This window comes from Solea solea, chromosome 8 (genome assembly GCF_958295425.1).
Source record: "Solea solea chromosome 8, fSolSol10.1, whole genome shotgun sequence".
Classification (NCBI taxonomy): Eukaryota; Metazoa; Chordata; class Actinopteri; order Pleuronectiformes; family Soleidae; genus Solea; species Solea solea.
In genome coordinates this window covers 27,035,816-27,062,227 of record NC_081141.1, presented here as the reverse complement: position 1 = coordinate 27,062,227, position 26,412 = coordinate 27,035,816, and the positions used below count along the sequence as shown (strand labels likewise).

At 40.4% G+C, this 26,412-nt stretch overlaps 1 protein-coding gene across 1 annotated transcript in view; it reads left to right on the top strand.

Annotated features, from left to right (window-relative positions):
• Positions 1-26,412, top strand: part of zmat4a (zinc finger, matrin-type 4a) — a 128,212-nt gene that overhangs the window by 52,167 nt on the left and 49,633 nt on the right. Inside the window, exon 4 of the mRNA XM_058635366.1 lies at positions 16,686-16,842. Within this exon, the coding sequence (XP_058491349.1) occupies positions 16,686-16,842 (157 nt within the window). The remainder of the gene's footprint in view (positions 1-16,685; positions 16,843-26,412) is intronic.

The following is a 26,412-nucleotide window of genomic DNA, read 5'->3' as shown; positions in this document are numbered from 1 at the left end:
TTCATGTACATGATGATGCCATGTTTAAGGAAAACGTTTTTTAATAACAAAAAGACAAAGATCTTATTGGGAAAGTTCTGTTCCCGTGTTGATGAATCCTCTAAGCTGACGGAGCGTGACCCTTAAAGGAAAAGTGGGATCCATGATGGATAAAAAGACAATTCAAAGGACAGAAGTAGCCATTTGTCCCTAGTTTCCCATGTTCCTCCTCAGAGGAACGTTGACTTTTCCTGACTAATGTTGAACCAGCTGCAGATTTTCTCGGGGGCATCTTTAAGGCAGATTTTTAAATTCCCTCTGAAGTAAATCCATTTTGACTTCAGTGACCTTCTAACGTCTCCGTGCTGTTTTGGTGAGCCTGCGTTCAAAGCACGGTTTAAGAAGTGAGTTTTGTTCAAGTAAAGGATTAATATGACATCATTTAACAGGGCCTCTGTGAAACCACAGCACTGTACGCTGACAGCATTCTGGCATTTTGGCAAAAGATGACAAATCACGTGACCAAAAACCAGGAGCTGCCTCACACACTGTGTCATTTTTCCTTTTTTCTCCCCCGCACACAATGTCACAATGAATCTGTGTCGGCTCTGCAGTCCGACCTTGGGCCCTTGGTAAAAGGGCACGTTGCCTGGAAGGGAGAGGGCCAGTTGAACTGCACAGATGTGATGCGACCATGCTGCGCGTACAAGGTGCAACCGTCTAAAAATACACGAGGCAGCACCGCCTCCAGAGACTGTGGGAGTCCGCGCCGCCTGGCACGGCCGCCGCGTCTGGAGCCGCTTGAGCTGATGTCATCTGACAACTGCACACGCTGCTGGTCATGCTAGTCGCCACGATAACCTGCTCCCATGCAGCGCAGGGGGAGGAGGTGGGAGGTTGTCGGGGTTTCTTCTTCAGTTTTAAGGAGTTTGATTATAAGACTGAACGTTTACAGAGCCTGCTAAGCTAAACTTAATGCCAATTATTGCTGAATAATGATTACACACAAAGGAATGTGAGGGTCTTAACTCAACCGAGCAGTTTCTAATTTGCTATTATGCAGCCATTCTCTATAACGTCAAAACAGCAGCTCTATATTTAAGCATTTTTTTCCTGCATATTGGGGCAAAAAAAAAGAAGGAAAAATCAGATTTGAATAGCTCCATGAGAAATGCACAGTTCAGCTAAAATGTCCACCAGCAACGCAGAAACATTTGAGCCTTCACCGGAGGCAGAATGGTTCCTGTTGATAACAATGCTGCCCGTGAAGTGATTAATGCTTCGCACGGGTGCAGGAACGATGAGTCAGGTGATCGTTAGTTGGCAGAGTTGAGGAGGCAAAGCTGCTTCATGAGCTGGATTTGAGTCAAATCCCCCCTGAGTTGGAGTTAAGTCGAATTCTAACTGGGAAACTTCATGAAATCTGCTCAGAAAATCATCACTATTTAAATTTCCTAAGTATCACGAGTTCATGGAAACACCTAGAAGGTGCAGGTTGGACACATCATCAGTAAAGAACCCAGGGTCACGTTTCATCATCAGAAACCCTCACCTGGACGACCCAGCTGGGGTTGATCAGACCCTGTCTTGTGTCCAAGCAACGTTCTACTCCGTGCTTTGCCCCTCCTGATCCACAGCTACCTAGAAGCTTTTTCTGCTACTTTTTCGCTCATGTTTCTGGTGGCTTTCGTCTCTGGCAACCCTCTTATGCCAAGGAGCCTTAGTGCTTGGCGCAGAGATTGCCCTGGAAACCCCCCCTGCAGCCCACCTCGATCAGCTCACAGTGGGCCCTCCAACCATTGGCTCTGCAGGCCTCTACCAGCTCGAGATCAAAATGATCTGGTCATATTTATCATTACCCAGGTGCACTGCAACAGGGCAGGGTATGTGACCCACAGAGGGATCCTTCTAAATCCCTTTAAAAACCTCCTAACTTGGTCCAATGTTACTGGATTGACAACAAACAAGAACCAGCAGCATCTCCTCAGCTTTTTTTAAATCTGTGTCAGCAGTTTGCTTTTGGACATCAATTAAAACAACAGACAGTTTGTTTTGATGCTGCCTTGGAGGCTTCGTTCTCTGCCTCCTCTCTGAGGTCCAACCCACTCTAATATGGAGATGATAGTCATCACATCCAGGAGGAGACTCTGTCCTCCCCTTTTAATAATGAGGAGCGCGGTATTGATTGGTTTGGAAAGTATCTGGGCAGCACTTCGTGTCACCATGTGAGACTGGATTCCTGCAACCACGCCTGTTTTTTTCTGATGTCGAGCACTATATTTGAGATACTTTGGAGTTCTTCACTGTTTCAAAGATTTATGCACAAACTGGAAAAAAAAAAACTCACATATTTTACACTAACTCAACCCATCCATCCTCCGTAAGCTTGGACTTTCAGTGATAGAGCGAGACCTGAACCACAATGTTTCCCACAGATTTGATACTGTATATGCGCCCACGTTTTAAGTCCCAAAGAGCATATATGTGCATAGTAAAGCATTTCTTACTATTTACTGCCATTGACTGTATGTATCATATGAAATAGATAAAAATAAAGAAGTATACGGTATGTCAATTTATCAAAACTTTATGTTATACAAGTTCTATTTAATAATTCTGGAGCAAAACAATATCTTTACCTTATAAAATATGGTTAAAACCAATTCTATAATAATTTGAAGGTAGGATGTAAAGTTCACGTTCAAATTATGTACTTCTACATAATACTATCTACATCTCATAAGCACCTATGTAAGTAGCACCCCTTGAAAGTTTTTGTAAATCGGCCTAAATAGACATGAGTCATTGAAAGTGCTTGAATTTTGTGCAAGAAAGACGTTAAGTTGATATTTAGGTTGTTTTGACACTGTCCGCTGTCTCATCCTCCACTGTTGACTAGAAGAGCGGCAACAGCAGGTTGTGTGTAGTGCGGGATGTGTTTGGATGAATTACAGGTCATTATACAGTTGTTCAAAGTTAATTTTTTGGAAAAGTGACAGCTCTGTTAGTTCATGGACAATAAGGCGAGCAGAAAAGATGCTGATTCAAAACCTCCCACCAGCTTTTAATGGAAGAAATTAACCATCTGGTATAAGAAAAAAAACTGGTTTAGTGAAGCTTTGAGGTAAAATGCTGATATTCATCACGGTCACAGTTAATTCTGGACCCAGAAAGTCTTCAAATAAATTGTGACAGTTCATTTTTATGGTTTATCTGTTTGAATGTTTGTTATCTTTTGCCTCGTGGAGCTTCACAGCTAGTTGAGCGGCATGAAGGATTAATTGGTGCGTGGTCTAAACGGGTGACTGTTATGCTCAATTTAACCAGAGTCAACACATGCATTTCAGCTTTATCTCTCAACAGAGCCATTAACATTTATACCTGAACATTTTTTACGCATGAACTTTACTTTATTAACCACAATAATCCCACTTAATCCATGAGTTATATGTTGCATTTGCTCATCAATGCACAATCGAGTACTCTGTCACGCAGACGTGATCTCCGCACTCATCTATGCAGCTGGTCGGCTGGTTATTTGGTGTTTTTCCCTCGCCAGTCTATTTAACTGCCAGTTCCCATTAAATCAGGCCTGCGGCGGTGCCATCTGATCCTGTGTCGCAGTCGCACCGGACACGACGCAGGTGTCCCACGCTGCCTCAAGTGAACAAGAAGTGACTTCGCTCTGATGCTTCCACTGCCTGGGACCTTCTCCTTGAGCAGTATCCGAACAGATTGCAAACTTGCCACGCGGACACTTAATGGCAAGAAAGAGCACATGCGTATATAGCATGTGCTCAGAGATGGAAACAAAGAAAAAGCCTGTGGTGCTTTAAGTTCACAGTGAAGTCCCACAGATGTCCAAACTCTATTCTAATGCAGGACTCAAAAACCTGAAGGCACACGCTAACATCGAGTACATGGCGTGATTTTACTCTTTTGCAATACTTCTAACAAACTTGCAAAATGCTCAAAAATGAAAGAGAAATGAAGTTAATTTAATCATTTCTACTACAAACAATTGATAATGATGCAGTAGAGAATTCAGGGAATCCAAAACATTCTTAATGGTTATTATTTTAGTAATATTATTATTTGAGTTACAGATGGACACACTCACACACCAGAATGTGCATATTTGCGTCCCCACTCGTTCACCACCACCAGCATCAGCAGCAGATGGAGCGCCCACATGTATAGGACATGCCGTGCTGTACGTCTCGCGTGTCTTTGTCTCTGAGCTCTTGAGTTCCATGCCAGGTGTCTCCAGATTGTGTTCAAAACAAAGTTATTTTTGTAAGAAGAAAACACAAAGAGGCCTTGAATAAAAGTGAATAAGAATTAGATTCATAAAGCGTTGGTTTTATATAATTCTATATTATCGGCAAAGAGTTTGTAATCTGGACATTAGTGGGGTAATTGTTTTATGTGAAACTTAATTTATATCTCTTGATTAAATGATTCAATTCAACTGTGTTTCTAAAATGTTGGGTTTTCCAACACCAGCTCCATCTGACACGAGTGGAGACCACATCTTTATATTCATCGTCATCTTATCCAAACCTATCCATCTGTCTAAATATCTATTGAGATAGCGGTCTATTGGCACTTTTCCATTATAGAGTTCTAGCACTATTTGGCCCGACTCTACTCATTTATTTTTGCTTTTCCATTAGTGATAGTACCTGGTACCTGGGTTAGAGTTAGAGTTAGACACTAAAATGTGACGTCAACAGACTGCTGGCCACTGATTGGTCAGAGAGTGTCATCACCGGACAAGTCCTGAGTGCGACGTCAGATAACCAAACAACTGCCGAACTGTAGATCAGTTAAAAATCCTGAAAAAGGGCCTAAGTAAGTAAGTAATGTAAAAATATGTGTCTGATGCCAAACCAGTATAGCGTTGAGTCACGTAAAGCCAAGTAGTGCTAGAACTGTTTAATGACAACGTGCCGTATGTATTGAGTAGCTAGTTTGGTAGATATAGATCTATCTATGCATCCATCCATCCATTCAGACAGCGATCTATGTATGGAGCAAGCAAGCTGTTGAGTTAAGTATAGCAAGATAGATATTGACAGCAAGACACAATTATCTATCTTACACTTCTCTTGACAGGCTTCAAACTCGACAGGTCTATTTACTCGGGTCGCCAGTGTGTGCAGTGGCGACTCTGACGTTGTTTGGATGAGAAACGTAAGAAAAAGTGCTCGTAGTGCAGGCTACGTGCACTGAAGAGGAATGTTAATGCAGATTAATGAGGCACATTATCCTGATCAATGTCCATCACTGAGTGAAAATGCAAGAATTAGTTTTCATTATCTTTTTGTTTTGCAGTTGCCTAGCGACGGCGTTCTAAGCGTAACTGCCCAGTGTGTTGTCTCCGCGTTGAATCACTTCTCACTGTTGTTGTGTGTGGTGTTATAGACGGCGGTTGGCATCCACACTGTCTTCGCTTCTCCTTCTGCTCACTCGCTCGCTCGCTCGCTCCCCTCCAGTGAACGCTCAGCGTTGTGTTTGCCAGCACTCGACAGTACACGGCTAACGAGGACTGTACTGTATGTGCTGCGCTTAAATTTCTAATAAACAAAGGTCCAGTACGGCCAGCGAGGCAAGAAGGTCACTACTGAGATACTTTTAGATTCAGCTACTCCACTCTCCTGCAACCTTTAGGTCGTTCATGAAGTCTAAAGTTTGTGTTTCTGTCAACTGTTGCAACACTTTTTAGCCACGTTTGCACCTCAGCCACACTGTGTGCCGACAAAATCCAGACAGATTACAGCAGAAGAAACACACGAGCACCTCAGGAGCATTAGATATTGTATCAAATGTTTCCTGAGAGCTGGCGTGTCAATCTTGTGCCGTTTGAAAGATGAGCAGAGCAGAGGATGATGCCTCTCTGTATCTCCCTAACTGCGTTTTGCAGCTTTCCTCATAAAACTTCAACTCCACTCCTCCTTTTCGCTTCCAAAATATCCTCCACTTTTTAAGTGTCCTCTGGGCTTCTTACACAAAGGTTTAGGGATGAATGTGAACAGTGAGAGACTTGACTTATTATTCCCAGTCAAGGGCCGTGATTTAGCACAAACGTCTTCTCCTCAAGGAAAGCGGAGTCGAGCAGAGTGGAGGGAACGAGGCCAAAGGTACGGTGCGTGGCTGAGGGTAATGAGTCATTTGTAAAAAAAAAAAAAGAAAAACAGGAAATTCAGAAAAAGAATCCAAACAATGAGACGAGTTAGAAATGTGTGGGAGTGCTGACGAATGGTGTTCATCCTCTGTGAGGCTGGGGCTGCATGCAGTCTCATTTCTCCTGAGTAAAGTTAGAATAGGAGCTGACTTTCACGGTGATTTCGAGGATGAAAAACTGAAAGGTTTAAAGGAATCTCTCGTTAAAGGATGATTTATGACGACAACGCTGATTATCGCATCGGGTTAATTCGTAACTTGATGAATCGAGCGTGCTGCTGCTTCCAACCTCTTTTAAATTCATGTCACATTCTCTTTCTGTTCCTTGAAACCTTTCACTGCCCGGTCTAAAGTAACCGATGCATTTTAAATGGTCCAATACTGACACAGAAACCTTGAGCAAACTTTGCCAAAGTTTTCTGACTCACGTCCAATCTAATGCAACGTTAAATGTTTCTTGAATACCAATTCAAGGGAGATTGTTTGTCCAAATGCTTGTTGACACTTCAGTGCTAACCAATGAGGTTTAAAACAGTTTAATATCGCTTCTTGATACGCATTCCTTGAAATGATTGAGTAAAGTTTTCAGGAAAAACCTGAAAGAAAACACAGGAGCAATCACAACAATTAGCTTAAACCTGTTTGGAGGGAGCAACCAATCACGGGTAGGCTAATATGACTGAATATTAGAGGTGTCACAATATCGATTAAAAATCAAATATTGATCAAAATGAAGTCTCAAGTGTCCTGAAGACGTGCCAGAGGGGTAAAAAGATCAGTGTCGTGATCGTAGCAATTGTAGCACGACTACACGTTAGCTCCTCCCGCTAACCCGAAGTTGCTACTAATTATTGTATCACCAGTCTGGAAATATTCTGCCTTCCTGTCAACAACGTTAGCGTTTAAGGACGTAACTACGAAAACAACTCTGTTGTTCTGTCCTCACTTGGAGCAAAAACGTCCTCAAAATTCAACTGGTGCTAAAGCGATAACTAGCGCTATAGACGTGTTTGTAGCATCAGACATGTGACCTTTGTCAGTGGAAAAAACGGGGATTGATTATTATGAAAATTGATTATTATCATGTCATAAAACCAATAATCCTTAATAATCCCATAATAATCCTTGATTAAACTAGACACAAATAAACTAGACACAAATAAACCTTTTAGCTGTAAAACGATACATTAAAAGATAAAATGATGAGTTTTTCAATGGGGGAGGGATGTTCTTTTCAATACTAGAGAAAAGTGAATGTTTAAATTCAAAATAATGGGTTGTCACTGGAAAAGTAGAAAGGTTATTATGGATAAATTGACACAGAATGCCAAAATGAAATCATTGTAGAATTGAACAACAACTTCACTGCAGCTCACTCTCAAAAGGAGAAAAGAGTCTGAGAAGTGTTTGGGCTGCACTGAGCACGTCTGTCCGCCCCGGGGGTTTATAACCTTTTCATCTGAAGGATTTCAAAATAAGACAGCAAGAGTGGGGATAAAAAATCTTTACAAAGGCTTGATCTTGATTTATCAGGTTAAAATGTGTGATAGAGAGCACATTATTGTCTGCATCTGCTGGATAAATAGAATTTTAATCTCTTAAAGTGATTATTTATCAATCCCAGATGACGTCGCGGACCGATTTTTCACTTCGACGCCTCATCGTCAAGGTGAGGAGCGGCCGCGGTGACGGAAAAAGCAATTTGGATGGATATGTCGGCTTTATGTGGTTCATTAAAAGCGCTGAGTGGGCAACAATCACAGCTGTCCGTTCTGCTGAGTTGCTATAACTGATCAGAACGTCCTCCAAAGTCCCACTGAGGGGTCACCCACAGCAGACCTGCTGTTCTAAATCATGTTGCAGAGGGAGAGTGGAGATAAGGCTGCGTTCTGGGGAACTGTTTCACCTCGTGAGGAGACACGGAGACGTCGGCAGATGTTTGGATGAGGAGAAATGGGACGAGTCTTCTTGCTCGTAACACCGGTCAAAGGCAGCCGCAGCAAACGCGAGACGTTTCCCCGTAGCAAAGTCGATCCGTTTAAATATTTTGTGTTTTTGTATTTGCCAAACTCTGACACACCGAGTGGACCAGCGGCAATCTGTCTCGACTGTGCTGACCTTTGAGGAGAATAAAGAGCTGGAGAGCTGGAAACAGAAGACGCCGTTGTAGCCTGTTAGCTGTCAACGTCTTCACAGTTCTTCACACTTATTAATATTTGTTTCACTCGAGTCGAACAGAGAAATTCATGCTGAATACTTTTATCTAGCGGTGTCAAAACTGACTCTGAGATAGAGTGGAAAACATTCTACAGCTGTGAGCACAATCATTAAAAGTTCAGCAGCTTGAGTTTTGCTTTTCTCGCCTCATAACTGGGTGAAAGTGGAATGTGTAAAGTCACTTGATCTGTATGTACACACTCGTTTATTCACATCTTCTCGCTGTTGCCTTGAGAAAGTCCAGTCAGGGTTTGTCCTCATTCAACCCTCCCATTCAGGGTTGCCAGTTTCCTGATTAGAAAATAGGAAACTCAGTTAACTGTTTACATATTGCACCCCTGCACCCCCATGTGACTGTTATACTGCACTTTACATAGGTAACATTACCCCACACACTATACTTTAACTATCACAGTTGCGTAAAAGATGCAATTTCCCTGTTTTCTCTGCTTTTTTTCCCACATGAGTAGTGTCCTCCGGTCGCTAAGTTACCTTTACATCCCGCAGCGTCTCCGTTGCTATGACACACAGGACTTGCAGTGAATCAGACGACCAATTAAAGTGCTTATTCTCTGTTGGATAATAATGACAGACAGATAGAGAGGCAATCTTCATTAGGGGACTCCTAATGTCAGGGTTACTTAATTATCAAAAATATAAGTAACAAAGTGAGTTCCTTATCTGTTCAATATGGAACAAATCCTTATTTTACAGAACGGTTGGTGACTCTAGTTCAGTTTAACCTCACCAAATCTTACGTGATATTCCAAGATGACTATCACCAAAAAAAAAAAACAGGACTTATTTATTATTTGTTTATTCATGTAGGTATAGTGATACAATATCATACATACATTTTTTTTTTAAAAGGTCTCAAATTTTTCTAGATGATTCCCTAAAATTAAACTTAATTTTCTCCAGGTTTAGGAATAGCATGAGTTAGCATAGCCATATAGGTTTTTACTGTTTTACTGAGCATTTTCAAGAGAACGTCTGTGACATTTGATTGACAGTAAATCATTCACACACATGCAGTAGTATACTGTTTAGTTTTTGAAAGTGTATGTGCTGTTTTTGTACACAAAATACCATATAAAGTGTTTTTGTATGCTAGTACAGCTGACAGCTAACCCAAGATAGTCTTACATCCATGGTTTTCACCAACTTGTCCTGACTTGTAAATAGAACGCGGCATTAATATGAAGATCACTGTACTGTGTGTGTGTGTGACCGCAGCAGCAGTAACCACCATGTCAGTATAGCTTAGCGCTCCCATGTGTGCTCAGCTTAGCAACAGCAGACAGCGTTGTCCCCAGCTGTGATGGTGAGCTGCTCCCTTTTATCCCTTCTCTGTGGGGACAATCATGCACTTGGTTGTCCTTTTTTTCCTCCACTGGGTTCCTCAGAGGAGCTGCAGTGTAGTATGAGTTTCCTGACCTCCACATTTAGCCCATTACACGGTGCTAAAACGGGGCAAGGATCAAGCTAATCCAGGCTATAGGCTAACCACAGACAAATGCTACGATATCCAGTTCTAAAAAGATTCAATAGTAAATATTTTTGCAGTATTTTTCATGTTTTCATGTTTTTAGCTTTTTTTGAGATGTAGGAAACATGAGTCAGATCAGGCCAAGACCGAACATCACAGCCCCATCGCGGTGTTTTAAAGCTCTACCAACAATAATTGCTACCAACAATAATTGCTTTACAATAACAAAACATTTGGTTTTTGTTTCTTACGTAGAAGCCTTTTATATCAGTGATTCTTGAGATGGGGGCCAAAAGTACTTTTAAACGCTAAAAACATGCTACATTAATTTTAACTGGATGTATAATCATGGATGTAAGTTAACGGCTTATCAGCACTTTTTAGTTAAAACTGACATTTATCCACATCATAACCTGATTTCTGTCAACTCCATGTGACACAACAAAAAGTATGTTCTTTTAATCTAAATGTGTTAATAGTCTGTACATATCTGATAATAGATAATAGAGTTTTCCATACCAGAATTATGTTATAAAACATGATTATATACAGTCATACTTCATTTTTAATATTAAGTATATATATAAAATCAGTGTTTCAATGGACATAAGACACCATTGCATGTAGTTCAACTGTTCTTCTAATGCATAAACACAATAAATTGGGTTTATTTGAGAATGCAGTTTAGTTGTGTGGGAGTCTGTCATAGCAAAAGCTGGTCACCGTGGCAACCAAAGAAAACAACAGCAACACCAACAGTAAAATATCACAAAGCCTGTCTGTGTTACACCACAAATGCAGTACAGGCAGACGCGGAGACACTTGCTTCACTTAAACCCAGATGAAAGCGTGCAGCTGATCGCTGATCGCAAAGAGAGTTTACTGACGGCAAATCAAAAAGATTATTTGATCATGTCTCACATGAACGGGAGAGGAGGCAGAGCTTCTCTCCGTCTCACTGTCCCCTCCTCTATCTCTGTGTCCTTGTGTCTCCATCATGGCGTTACCGTGCATATTCACAGATGTGCAGTGTAGCAGAAGATTCCTGCGAATGCAGAAATCCAATTATTTCACACAGGTGTGTTAAGATCGGGGGAAAAAAAGTGAGTCTTATGTTTCACACATGACTCACGAGTATTCTCACCCCCACAACACCACAAAAAAAGAAAACGAAGACACAATCATTTCATACCTGGATTATTCTGCAGGGTTTATTCTTTTCAATATTTAATTCAAGTCTTTTCAGCACTTTATAACTATATTTTATAAGTTATATACATATATTTACAAATACATACCCTTTTACTCACATAGTTTTCGCTATAAAAAAACAGCACTGTCTCTTAGATACTCAGAGTTAGATAAAATCTAACTGAAACACATGCAATGATTGACCACTTTATTAGGTACACCATTTTATATGCTTGATAATGTAAAAAAAATGTCACTCACATGGTAGCAACACTGAATTTAGCTTAATATTTCCTTATTATTTGATATTTTTCCATGTAACAAGCAAACTTGTCGGAAACCTATTTGTTGCGTCTCGAATTTCAAGCGTTTTCAAGCACGTTTTCCCAATGAAACCTTGAAAGCACAGCATTGAGATTCAAGGATTTCAAGCCCCTGCACATGCAGATATACCAACAACAATAATAACAACAATAAACCTTGACTCCGTGCTTGTCAGTCTGGCAACATTACGCCTGCCGACCGCTTCATTAATTACATTTTCCCTGAAATGAGCTCATTGTTTATCCAGTTTTAATTAACCATGAAGTAGAGGATCTTTCCTGTTTTAAAGGTGGCGTCTCATCTCCCGCTGTATTTCTGTCTCTGTCTGAATGTGATGTAATATGGACGCTGCTGCTGCTGCTGCTGCTGATACACAGAAATAAGCGTGAGTGTGTGAGAGAGAGGGAGTTAGTGAAGGACACGACCAAGGGCGGGAGGAGGACTCTGTACGTGTGTGTGTGTCGTGTTCCTCTGTTATCAAACACTGCGTCTGTGCAATTTACACACACACACTAAATTACAACTCACTACACAAATACACAGCATCTCTGACTAAAGTTCCACCGCTGCTGGAACATGTCAGCACTTTGAATGTATTCCTCGTATATTTGTGCTGTTTTGCTGGGGCTTGTTTATTTAGTCACATTTAAGAGCCGTGGATGATTCTGAGGCTTTTAAGTGGCGGGAGAGATGTGTCGCTCCTTATCGGCACTCGACGAAAGGTCAGCGGTTTGATCCCGGACTCGTTCTGTCCACACGTCTAACTGTCCCGCGGGATTTAGACACCACTGACTGTGCCAGCAGTGTGTCTGTGTGAGGCAGAGACATGTTCTTCATTTATAAATGGCCCTAATGCCATGGTTCTCAAACTACGGTACGTGTACCCCCAGTGGTACGCAAGCTTCCTCTGGTGGTACTTGGAGGAAAATCAGAGTGGAGCGGGGTAACTTTGATCACAGTGCATTTAAATTAAACAAATAATTCAAAGAAATTAAAGAATAACAATTAGAGTCACCTTATCTCTCGCTCCACCTTAATTTAATTTCACGGCATACAGAGTTCTACGTTAAAAGGATGCTCCATCCATCGCGTTCAACAGATAGACTTGATGCACTTTGTTCTCTATGCGATGATATCATTGTCTTGCAATAAGAATCGTTGTATCATGATATTATTGGTATTGTGGACCATGTATCGTATAAATACATCAATATGTGTTTTTTATTGCTCATATATACCAGTATCTGAGCGAGGGTGCATGTTTTGTGTTGGATTAGCTTGTGTGTGACACGTGTGTTTTGGAATTCTTATCGATATCGCATCTCTAGTTCCTGAATCTTCCACTGAAACATAGTTTTTTGGTTTGTTTTTTAGGACAACAGGAAGTTTTCCTTTACCTTTTGTTAACCAGTGTTGGCGTGTATCTTGCATATCATGCTGAAACTGGTTAACGAGGTAAAGGAAAACTTCCTGTCGTCTTAAAAACAAACCAACAATCTAAGTTCAATCAGTAGACGTAAAGAACTTTCACAACATATTCCACTGAAACACTTGGTGCCGTCCAAAACTGTGGGACAACAAGTTTATCTAAACTAAATCGTTAACCAATAATATAATAATTTATACACTCTGTATTTTCATCTTACTCGCTTAATGACAGGAGAGTCATGTGATGTGTGACAAATGAAAATAGGGCTCCCCCAAATGTCTTTGGATAATTCAGACACAAGAACAACTATACACTAAAATGTATATAATTAGAGAAACTGAGAAAGAATGAAATAAAATAAAAGATCAAAGCAGCAGCAGCAGCAGCAGCAGCAGCAGCAGTAGCAGCGGTGGCGGCGGCTGCGACCGATGACGTGTGACTGACTCGGCTCAGAGAGCAGCCAGCGGGGGATTTAACCCACAACTCTGAGTTTTCATCATCAAACCGTTCATTAGCTTAATTACTCTGCTCATTAGTGGACGTGAAATAAAATAACACGTGTCTGAGTTACAAGCGTGACGGCTGGGTGAAAGGTCACATGACCTTACCTGTGTTATTACTGAGTAGTTAATGGTGTGGAAACGCTGTGGTTGTTTGTCTCATCAACGTCTATATATATATATATATATATATGCTGATATCACGCTATGATACAGCATTGATGGGGAAGAAAGATTTTTTGGGTGAAATTAATTAAATTAAATTAAATTAGATTAGATTAGATTAGATTAAACTGTATTAATCCCCACACTGGGGAAATTCACTTGTTTTGTTACCAGAAATAGAAGAAGGAAAAAAGAAAAAAAGAATAATCAAATAAAATAAGCAATAAAATATGATGAATGTAATAGAACAGGAATGTTGCCATGTTTGAGAGAAGTATTAAAAATGATGAACCATGTGCTGCTTTCATCATAGACAGTAAATGTGAATAAAGGATTTATTGCACGGATTATAGTGATACAGATATTTAAGTGTGATTTTAATCTTTGTTATTATTATTATTATTCTTTCTTCACAATAGATTATGCTGCTGTATGTTTGAAGGTGATATTAGGTTTGTAAACATCAGCGGGAGGCAGTGAGGAGATGAAATATGTTGAGGAAGAAAGGAAGGAAGGAAGGGACAAATGAACAAAGGAAGGAAGAAAGGAAGACACGAAGGAACGAACGAAAATCATTAAAACGTTTAATATAAAATACTCACAGAAATAAATCCATGTCTGCTGAAGCCGATATAAATCCAGCAGCGGTTGGAAACACATGCTCAGTGTTCAAAATACCAACGAACAGTCGGAGAATGAGTAACAATGAACCTTCACATCTATTGTTTTCATCTCCGTCTTCGTTCAGATGGAGAAAATAAAACATACAAAGCACTGCAGGCAAATCAGCGAGTGTACGAGTCCTTTTGTCGGCTAATTGAAAGTGACTGAGTGGTGCTGGGAGTAATTGAGAGCTGGTGAAAATCACCTATCGCCTCCTCTGAGCAGACGAAGAAAAGCAAATGGCTTTTAAAAAGGCTGTGAAATAAAGTCGGTGTGAACAGGCAGCTGTTTAATCCCAGCACAAATCCTGCGTTTTTTGAATGGCAGTGTTAGAAATGTCTACGTGCACAGGAGTTTGTAATTAGTTTGGCTACTTTCCATTTTCTTTCCTCAAAGCAAAGATGGATGCACACGTTTAACGCCGAATTAGACTATTTTACAAAAAACAAACCAGCAAAGGGAACCTTGATTACATTACAATTCAATCTTACAAACATTCACTCAGTCCAGCCAAGTGGTTCCGTTCTTTTTTTACATTTTCATTCTTCTGTAAATAAGGTAAACCTTTGTGATTTAGTGTTTTCTCTGTGTTTACAGTTGCACTGGTGATTATTAGAGCCCGAATAACGGCAGCCTGCAGGCAGTGACTACGAGGAATCCTGTCGTTATCCTTCAGATTCATTATTATTCTGTGGCTTTCCGGTCATTTTTGAGTGGGTTAACGTGTATAAAAACTCCTGAAACTTGGCATTGAGGTCAGGTCGGACTAAAATGCAATATTGGCATTGCGCTGCTCAAGGGCTCTATAGCGCCCCCTAAGGTGAAAACGGAGGCAAATTGAGTTCCATAGAATTTCCCGAAAATTGGTGGGAACCTGCTATAGACCAAGATGAACAAAGAAGTCGACCGTAACCATGGCGTCAATTCAACAGGAAGTCAGACATTGTGACTTTTGGCGTCCATTTTGGCGATTTGCACCCTGTACCAACATAAAAAACATGTCAATTTGTTCTAGTTATTATTGTTGTTCATTTTCAAAAAGAATAAAGCACAACAAAAGTGGACGCCACGGGCGAATCGGCTCTTACGAGTTGTCCACCCATCTGAAGCTGTGTCAGCACCTTTGGTCCTTGAATTTGAGGGAATCGGTCCTGGAAAGTCCATGAATTTGATGTCAACCAAGGTGTGGGAACCCTGTTATACACAGTCTAAAGGCCCTTTGCACACCAGATGGGCTCTTTTTGAAATATCTTGCATCCAATAAACGCAAAGTTTTGTCAAAATTCCAGTGAAAGAAAGCTGTAAAGTTGGTGGAAGGTAAACAGCTGCTCTGTGAACACATCACTAATCTGCACCACTTTCTATTTCAGATGATGGGAGCGCAGCAATATTCCTTTTTGCCCTAAAACGTTTAGATCCTGGCGGGATGCAAATGGAGTCGAGTCTGCATTTTAACGGGTGACAGTGGAGCTAACACGGCTGACAGCGGACCACTTCCTGAGCCTCCATCTGTGCAAGCTGCACCGAAAACCCATTATCCTTTACTGAAAACTGAGACGGGGGGGGAAGAAGAAGAGTGTCCTCCTGACAAGCAGGCAGGGTCAGGAAGAGGCTGGATATTCAGAGAGGAGGAGGAAAGTGAACTCTGTGACCTCATTTGAATGTTTACCGACTGGAGCACTTCCAGCAGACACAGTGGGAGAACAGTGGGTCAGAGTGTGGAGAAATATTCAGGTTTTTTCAGATGTTTTGTCTCGGTGTGAGGTGAACTTCCATAATGAGTTTGTTCACCTTCGTGATATTCGTACTTGACTCGGTTGTGATTTGGGAAGTGAGTCCTCTTGATGGGAGTCGTGATGTTTACACAGTGAGATGTTGCCGTGGAGGACGGTGACGGTGATAGTGACTCCATTCATCTTGGTGCCAGATCAAAAATGACCATAGCATAGACAATAATTGGTGTGTTTTTTATGTCGGACAAATGCGCTTGGACGAGTGTGCTTATTTATGTAGGGTGCAAACCGCCAAAATGGATGCCAAAAATTCAAAATAGCCAACTCCCTGTTGAGTTGCGGCCATGGTTACAGTCAACTTTTTTGTTCGTCTTGGTCTCCAAAATGTTCCCACCAACTTTCGGGAAATTCGGTGGAACTCAATTTTGCTTTCACATTAGGGGGCGCTATAGAGCCCTTGAGCAACACACAGGTCCAGGAACTACTATGCCAATGTCGCATTTTCGCTAGATCTGACCTGCTTGCAAAGTTTCAAGAGTTTTTATGCACGTTAACCCGCTCAAAAATGACCAGAAAGCCACAGATATAATAATAATCTGAAGCCATTTTGTTATGCTAATTATGTTAAATTAGGTTTAAAAAGGTACAAACTAGACGTGGTGATGAATTTTTAATATAGTAGCAGTTACATAAGTGCACGGACGCTAAAACACGCGAGGGTTCAAGGAAAACTCGACATGCTGCACTTTCTTTATAATCCATATTACATCACTTTACAATGGCATGTTTTTTTGTGTGTGTTTCTTCAGGGCAGCGACGAGGGCGACGTGGACAAGAATAAGTGCTGCACGCTGTGTAACATGTCCTTCACCTCAGCCGTGGTGGCACAGTCACACTACCAGGGTAAAATCCACGCCAAGAGGCTAAAGCTGCTCCTGGGGGAACAGCCCCCCATCACAACCAAAGGTAGAGTATGGCCTCAGTTCAACATGCATTATTGCTATAAATGATGGAAGAGACGACGTGTGTCCGACGGGTGTTAAATAAACAAAAGGGAAAGAGACACGGGATGTGTGTTGTTTGGAGGTGGAAGTGATTTTTAAATAAACAATAGAGCACTCACTGTTGTTTCTGCATCACTGTCAGCGCCTGACATATAACTGTCCGGTGTAAAGAAGGCATTATAATGTATAGGTGCAATCTGTGTGTGTGTGGATAGGGCAAGGTCAAATCTACACAGCTGCAGCTGCAGCAGCAGCTGCACGGTCGAGGCCTGGAGGAACAAATACCATTTCCTCTATTTGTTGTTGTTGTTGTTGGGAATCAAGACCTCGCTGTGTTCACTCAGCTCTTATTTTAGATAAGAGCTTTATCTGAAGAGGAATGGGACTTTATTGATCTCCTCTCCATTGGGGGAAGATTGTGACTTGACAATTTAGTTATTGAGCAAAATGGCTGTTAGCATGGTGAGCTGGATTTGATTCATATGATTGCTTTTTGTTCCGTTCCATTTCCACCCTTGGAAAATTGGAAAATTGGGCAAATATTAGGAGTCGGTTTATGAGCTGTACTTTTCTTGCCTCAGACCTGGTGTTAACGTCTGTCCTCAGGGAAGTAGAACCACGCACGTTTTTGACCCTAGTTTAACAGTTTTCGGAGTCGGTAGCTATGTTCACATGGACGCAATTAATCGGAATAAGGACATGAAACACAATCTGAAAACTCTGCTCGGAAAGAAATATCATTCCGAAACAAGAGGGCTGGTACATGACTTCCTGGTTTGTGGCTGTCACGTGTCTGATCCAAGTAAACGTGACATATCTACGTTTTGTGTCTGCTCGTGCAGCGTTTGTTTACTACGGAAGTGAAGCTTCTTCTTCTACTTCAAAGTAGTCTGATCTTCTGATAGTTCAGATCACTGCAAACGACAAAACCGCGTAATGAAGTGGGAAGAGGCCAGAGTCATATGATACCAACGGTGGATCATGGAGGCAGTGGAAATAAGGAAACGATGAACCGGGATGAGGGAGCGAACATGCTGTCACTCACCTGGAGCGCCGTCCTCCAGGAGGCGTTATCGACCCGTGTGAGCGATGGAATTGGAAAACCAATCCTTTCAGAATGAAGTCATTTAAATATTTAAACTCACACTGCTGGAGCATGAAATAAGATTTTAACAATGAGAAATAGAAACTCTGTGGCATTAGCAACAAATAAATCCACATTTTTGGCACATAAAAGTATAAAAATACTGTGAGACTGCAGCGGACGAGAGAACAGATGGTTTTTAATGGTTTCTACTCTATATCATATATGATAGGGCCAAAAGAATCTTTTTTCTCGTTTTAATTCAAGGAGCGCTGCATTGTCCTCGTCCACCCTGGAGTGGAATCTTGAGTGACATTTCACTTAAGTGATTTCTGTATGTCATTATTTATTCACTGAATCCGTTGCCATTACAAACAGGCTTCAGCGCCGGCAGCCATGGCAGAGAGCAAATGAAGTGAGTGAAAGGACACAAATAATTAAGTCAAGCCAACATATTAACTTGAGGATTTAATCAACTTAAACAACTTAAGTGAAGAACATCAAAGTCACCTTAAATACAAACCCTATTTTCTTAATACAAAAAAATTAGCAATTAGCTGAACAGCGACCCAATAAATCCACATTTTATCCAATTTAAAATACTGAAATTTAAAGATTTGATAGATTATAATATGCTGCATTTAATTCCCAGAAGTTATTTAAAATCCAGTTACTTTGAGAGGAACTTTAAGATAAAAGAAACAAAGATATGGGTGTAATATTTGCTCTGAAAACTGAGAAGTGAGCACTGAAAATACTCAAAAAACCCTTATATGAATAATTTAATCTTACATTATAGACTATAATTGAGTTAGTGGTGTTCTGTTATAATTGGGACTGACAATATTGATAAGAATAATTTATATTTCAATGCTTAACTAACCAGGTTTTTGTGATAATTAGATTTTGTATGTTACCTTCATTACTTGTCTTATTATATACTTGTATTAGTTTTCATAAGTGTATCGTCTGTTGAAAAATAAATGCCATTTATTCATAAACAACCTTTAGTAAAAAAATAAAAAGACACATACTGTACCTCCAGGGTCAAGGACTGTGTTAGGTGATCACATTTAAGGCTTACCATAAAAATTATCCAGTGCAGATAATAATCAAGTACTGTATCGGCAATATTCATTGTACAGCGATGGGTCAAAGACTTTAATTACATCTCCACTCGTCTCTGTCCCCCTGTGTTCACCTCGACTCATAGGCTGAAGATAAACTTCCTTGTTGCCTCTGATCACCGTGTTTACGACGTGGAACACGAGTGACGGTTGGACGCGGTGAAGCCAGAGTGTGCGATTGAGCACATTCATTCAAATAACTCTGGTTCCATCTGGACGCCGTGAATCACTGTATATGAAGACGTGACAGATGTTGTAAGTCACATCAACTTCATCGTATATATATATATATATATATATATATATATATATATATATATATATATATATATATATATACACATATATACACATGTATAAATAAAAGTCATTGTCCAAAGACGCTTTTTTCGACCCATAAACAAAGTAGCACACACTTTTCATTCATTCAACTCATGCTAACACACTTTCTTATAGCTTTGCGTATCAAAATAATAAGGGAGACAGGCCTCTCGGGAGGATTGGAAAAGATAAGAGGAGAACAATAATAATATAAATTTTAATTCATTCATCCCACGGGCCGGATCAGACCTTCTGGTGGGCCGCTTCTGGCCCGCGGGCTGTATGTTTAAAACCCCTGCCTTAAAGTATCTCATACAGTCCCATATTTTGTCAAATAAATCTCCTCAAATCCTCAATCCGTCAAGGTGTAACGCGTTTGACAGTCATGAACCACGAATCCCGTCGGCAAAGAATCCAATTTCCAAACAACACAACCCGCAAGATACGTTTTATTTTCGCAATTACCTCTCCAAACAGAAAGGCCTTTTTTCCCGTACAGCTCCCAGAATCGTGATCAGAGGGTTAGGAAGCAAACTTTTCCCAAAGGCCTCAGAGAAACACTGACAATTGCTTTTCCACAAAGACTAATAACACACTTGTTCACACTTTTTGGTGAAATCACATTGTGCGTCAGTGTTCATGACATTTCTGCAGAGAGGCAGGAGTTGAGTGACACCTTTATTGAGTTAATGTTTTCATCCTTTTCGAATAAAAGTCTTACATGTTGATATTTGAGGCCATTTTTTATGACTTTCTGACTGCAGAGGAACAAGCTGACGAGGTCAGTGGTCAGTTTAACAGTTCTTCACCTCGGAGTGAGTCTGCTCACCTTGAATCAACTTCATTAAATGTTGTGTGAATAATGAGCAGAGGTCACAGGGGGGACGTGACATTTTTGGATCATCCTCCACACCTGAGACCACGGTGAGCCGCACGGCTGTGGACGGATCAAACTGGAGCTGATTCTGTTTACCGAGGCTTGTTGTCGCTCCACTTGACTTGAAGTCATTTTGTATGCACTCTGCGGCTTTGTTTCTTACTTTGAGCTCATCCATATCTCATGCCAGGGCTTTTCTTTTCGATTTGTTTGAGGTATTATGTTGACTGATAAAGCTTTGCATTTTCTGTCAGCGGCATTATCTGAAGGCTCCCATTGTGACTGTCCTGAATTCATTCTGCCGCAGCCGATGCAGCCCTTTGTTTCCACTAAAGTGGTGGGAATGAAGCGGCGGATTGGTGCACAAAACTCTGCTCTTTGAGTTAATAGCTGTTGGATCAGTCTTTGAAACTTTTGCATGGAAGAAAAGAGCAGATTAGTTCCTTGCCACGGCAGCGTCAGAGCAGCATCTAAGCACAAGGAAAGTGGGGCAGATTTTAACGCCGCAAAGCCGAGTCACCAGAGGGAAGCCACAACGCTTTTGCACAATCCAATGTTCTTTTGTGTTTACATTTTATTTCCCTTGTTCACCTGAAATGAATGAAATTACGATCAAGTCTGCTTCAAATCAGACTTTTATATTTAAGTTGTAACTGGCAGCGGAGAATCAACAATAAAGTCTCTCCGACTTGTCTACGATTAAATCTAAATCTTATAATTTATTAATCCCCTTAGGGAAATTATTTCTCTGCATTTGACCCATCCTAGAATTGAGGATGCGCCCAGGGAGCGATGGGAGTTGGGTACCTTGCTCCGGGGTGGGGACTTGAACCCTCCAGCTACAAGCCAAGTTCCCTTTCCACTTGGCCACGGGCTTCCAAATGTTCACTAAGTGCTGAGATTTTAGACATTTCTTTTGCATGTTGGAGATAAAATCCTGTTTTCAGGATTTTTAAACTGATCTGCAGTTCGGCATTGTTTGCTTTGATTCTTGTGTCAGGTTTCACGCTCATGACTCTTCCAGTGACAACGCTAATTTTTTCCATAGACCTTCATTCAAGCAGACTTACTTTTCTAGCACTAGTTGCCTCCTTGTTGCAATTCAATATTCTCTTGCTTCTTGATTGATTTCACCAAGGAAACCAGAAGGCTCTGTTCAATTTTTTATATACACAGTCAATGGGAAGGGTTGTAGTTTGGGGTCAGCGATGCAATTTAGGGATCAACATGTTAGACCTAACCCAGCAGATGCCTGGCAAATGGAACAGTTTGTAGGAAAGTATAATAGCATATATATTTTGGGAAACCAAGCTGAATATTCATAGATATAAAAATACAGATCAGGACCATGTTTTACCCTCAGTGTCAACGCTGGCAGAAGATTTACCACGGAGAGAAAAAGGCAGCAGAGTCTGTCAATACTCGATTCCCTCTGTTGCCCAGCTGACCCATATATTCCCGCTGAAACAATAGGACCGCTCGCTCTGGGCTGCAGCTTGTTGTCTTCTCTAAAACAGTAATTCGAAGTGCTCTTTTTTTCCCCCTATTGCACGCGCACAGAGATGTGTCACAAATAGAAAATGTCAGAAAAGACAGATCCGGGGGCACGGGGGAAGCCTGAGCTATTGATTTCTACATAAGTAACATCAGCGGGCCCGGGTGAGTTCCCCTGCTGATGCGTCTGCCTCCTGGGACCTGCTGCTGCTGCTGCTCCAGCCTGCTGTCAGCCGCTGGTATACAGCTGCAGAACCTAGCTCACCAGCTTACCCAAAAACAAACACAAAAAACAGATGGTGTGCATCATCCTTTTACCGTAGGTCCACAACCCTCATTCAGAGCCTTTGATCAACATCTCAACATGTGCATTAACGTTTTGGATATGGGTCAAATTTCGTCCGACAGCTGATTTTCAGACACGATCGTGAATATTTTTACTGATGCCATGCAGCTCATTCTCTTTGTAGTTGAATATGAACCTTTTTTGTCTTGTTCTGTGCATTTATTCCACTTCATTTTCTGTCTTTGGAGCTGTGTCGTTTGTATTTTATGTAATCGCAGCCACATGTTTTTTTCATATTCCACCCCCCACATGACTTTCACTAAGCAGCATTTCCACATCTTGGCCGGCGTTCAAATGTCTGGGCCTTAAGCACTATACAGCTGCAGTAAATGTCACTTCCTTTACCATCTGCAGATTACCGTGGGGATATAGTGTACAGTACAGGGTTCTCGCTGTGCACGGATTTACTGGGGAATTGCTATGAAGAAATGCGGACCTGCAGCAATCAGACGGTAATATAGCCATCGCTTCTTGCTCCTTTCACATTTAACTGGAATTATTATCTAACTGGAAATGTCTCGACCTGCTAAGGAAGCAGCAGTTAAAGTGCGCGGTGCCACTGCATAACATTTACACAGCCTTGCAAATGGAAATATACCTTTTCAGCGTCCGTGCTATTTCTCAAACCACCTGCTTCAGCATTAAGAGATTTCCATGCAGTGACTTCCTCATGGTAATTCATAACACAGTGAATTAGAAATGACAGCAATGAAGTCCTTCAGCAACGGCATTGTGTATAATAAACTGTGTTATACACTGTTATAGAATAGAGGCTTTTTGACAGATAAAGTACAAGGCATCGTCTGCGTGTCTCAAAAATGATTTGTGAAAACACGTTATAGTCATCCAACATAAAATGTGACCACAGATGCTCAGTGTGGAGATGAATCTAAACTAAACTTGGCAAAATGTGAATGCAGTAGCTGGTGTTTGACCAGAGAGGCAGTATAGAGATAGCAATAAACATTGTTGTTGTTTTTTACCTGGAAAAAAGTTGTTTCAGCATTTAGTTCCACTTTAATATCTTTGCTTTTAACGCTAACCTTAACCTGAACCTCTCCCAAAGTACAAGCATAAATAAAATAGGACTTTGGGTTAAGACGAGACTCTTGCAAAAGTAATGACATCCATATAAGCTTCAGCTGGACTTTATTTTTGTTGCTAATTAGATAGCGACACTGCAACTTTTTTTCAAAAATGATCTTCTTAAAAGTGAAGATTTGAGGGGATGATTAATTTTTTTTTTGCTGAGCTGGCAATAAAGCAATATTTAAGTGACATTATTTCATAAAAATACACTTTGTCACGTCTGTGAGTCCGGAAAAAAAAGGAACTTAAAATTGACAACTTTATCTTTTTACATTGACTCTTCCCATTTCACACTGTTCTGTACATGCATGGGATGGAATAATTCACCAGATAATCAGGTGGCAGGAGTCTGTTTTCATCAACGGGGACACCAAAATAACTAGGACAATAACCTACCACTTAAAAACAGCTATAACCTTGAGGATGTCAGAGAATTCAGTTCAAACTTCATTTAAGACACAAGAGAGAGTCAGTTGTAATGAATTACCAAATAAAGTAGAGGTAACATGCCAATGTAAAACATAAAAGAAGGCCTTGTCAGTGTTAAAATAGTTTTGAATGATGAAAAATGTCTATTGTGTCACCTTTGCGTATTTTTGACTGCATCCGTATTTGTTTGTTTGGTTTTGAAATGGTTTGTTCATCCGACAGTGATTCCATCGTACTAATAAGCCAATGTTGACGGTCAACACTTTGTGGCTGACCATCAGCTTCCTGTGCCCCAGCTGTTACATCAGCATTATTCCAACTCCAATTCTCAATCCCAGTTTAGCAGAATCTCTGTTTAAAGTTGGGTGGTCTATGAGTTTTAGGGGGGGATACGGAGTGAAAAATGTAGGAGGAGGTAATGCTTTGATCTCCTCTTATTGATCCTGAACCTCTTCAGATTTATAACACTGTTCAGACTAAATGGCTCTACTTAGTATTGCACCTCTGTCTGCATACAAATGGCACACAAGTAAAAAGGAACCCAGCTGTTAAACACAACTCAGTCCAGGCAAATATGGAATGAGTGCATTTTAGGAAGAAAAAAAAAATATTTATTTATTTTATTGCCATTTATGTTTAATAGATTTTCAGTTTTTCGTTATTAATTTTGCTGCTGAATGACAAGAAAGTCTCCACTCAAGCAAACTCTGCAAGCATAAAATGGAGCAAATAAAATGAGCTGAATAAATGAATCGTAATGAGCGTCGAAACTGACAGCAGACAAAAAAAACACACACAGCAAGTCCAAGTGTTTACTGCAGTGCTGCCGCATGAAATCCTCCCAACTCCTGTTGGTTTTTACCCCCTCAGTGATAAAAACAGGCCCTATTAATGCATGTGCTGTACTTTACAAGACATTTGCATGATAATGAAAATCAAAATAGGGCTGTTTATGTAAAGCTGCCTTTTAAAATGTGAGCTTTTCATCGGACAAAAGAGTTGTGCATCCCCTTCGAGACAAATACTAAGTGATGTGAATATGAATAATTACTGCAGTGAAACTTTTTTTAATGAGGAGCAGAATAAAAAAAAAAACTACCATTGGAATGACTTTTAATTCCATGTCCAATTTTGTAGCACACAACGTTCAGCTTGAAACAGCTCGGCTGTTACTGGGGAGCTGTTCCTCACGGCCACTAATAAAAACCAGCTTCCTTCTGTTCTGCAGTTGTTCAGATGCCCACGGTCACATTTACAGCAATTTACAGTTTGGAATCCTTTCCGATTTCTTTTATTCAGCATCTGTTTCAAATCCCTGTTCTCCTGGTGATCCCGTCTATAACTCTGGCCTTGTACTGCATTTACTGCAAAGTCCATAGTCCATCAATAAATGATTAAGCTCACAAATAACCACAGAAAGGTGAAATAAATAAATAAATAAAAACAATCTTCTGCCCCATGATCTACCTGTGGGCCCAAGGGTGAAGGAGAGAAAAGGAACGATGATTTACAAAAAAAGACGTTTAAAGATCCCCATTAGCTGTGTCCTAAAGCATGGCTGGTCTTCCTGGGGTCCCCCTTTAAGATCATACATCAAATAGTCATGGATTTGAACTGTGAAAATAACAGTAAAAAAGTTTAAATCATACAATAACAGTGTTGCAAAAATTATACAATTATAATGGTAACAAATATGATATTAGCCCTCAGAACACAGAGCACAGAGGGTTTTTTTCCCCATAACTATGTTAAAATGTATATACAGAGGCTATAATGATTTTATTTGATTTTATTTGAAAGGGACCATGTGCAATTAAGAACATAAATGTCACCATTTGATGCATTACACCAGAGTTAGCCTTGGCCTAATTTACATCTGGAGTCCCTATAATGGGATGTGCAATATAGAGTCTTACATCCCTTTTTCTGCACTATATAAACACACATGAGCAAAAAGTACTGACCATTTTTCAAAATGAGATTAGATTTGTAAAATTTGTAAATAAGTCACAGTTCACAGTTCGCTTGGCTCATTTTTATGAACAAAATTAAAATAAAAAACAGTCAGAAAAACAGAAAAAGTTACATTCAAAAGGACTTTTTGAATGAAAAAGAACAAAATTGGGTCACCTAGTTTTTTTTCTTTAAGTGATCTCTTGAAGGCAACAGTCCCCGACAGATAATCCTCTACACTGAACAGTTTTCTCCATAAAATTATTCTTTAGCTTAGGTGACATCAGCTGTGTAGGAAAATAAAAATATTCATGGTTCCCTGAGGTTGAATCTTAGTGATTTCTATTGCTTGACTTTTCCTATTGTGCCACAGCAGTTTGAGAAAAAGAGTTTAAGTTGAAAAAGAAAAAAGATATCTTGCAGTAAAACAATGACGTCATCTGCATATACGTTTATCCCCTTTAACTCTGTTCCTCTTCTTGACCAGTGGGACAGGGTTTTTTACCCAAAGATTTCTTGATTTACTCACCGTTCCTTTTACAAAACATTTAAGAGAATAGTTTTTTCTTGGTATCTGTCGTGTTTTTTAGGCAGGGGGTGTTTATTATGACACAATGTGAGGTCTGTAGAACAGTACCTGCGACTCTACCAATGTCCAAACAGGAGATTCTAGAGACACAACGTTCTTGTGTCAAGAAGACTTATCTCAATAAATTGTGTGTATCCTGACCCCTCCTTTAGCAGCTATACATCTATAAAATGATCTCTAAATCTTGCTTACATGTTAGTACCAACATTGGGCTGTAATTTTG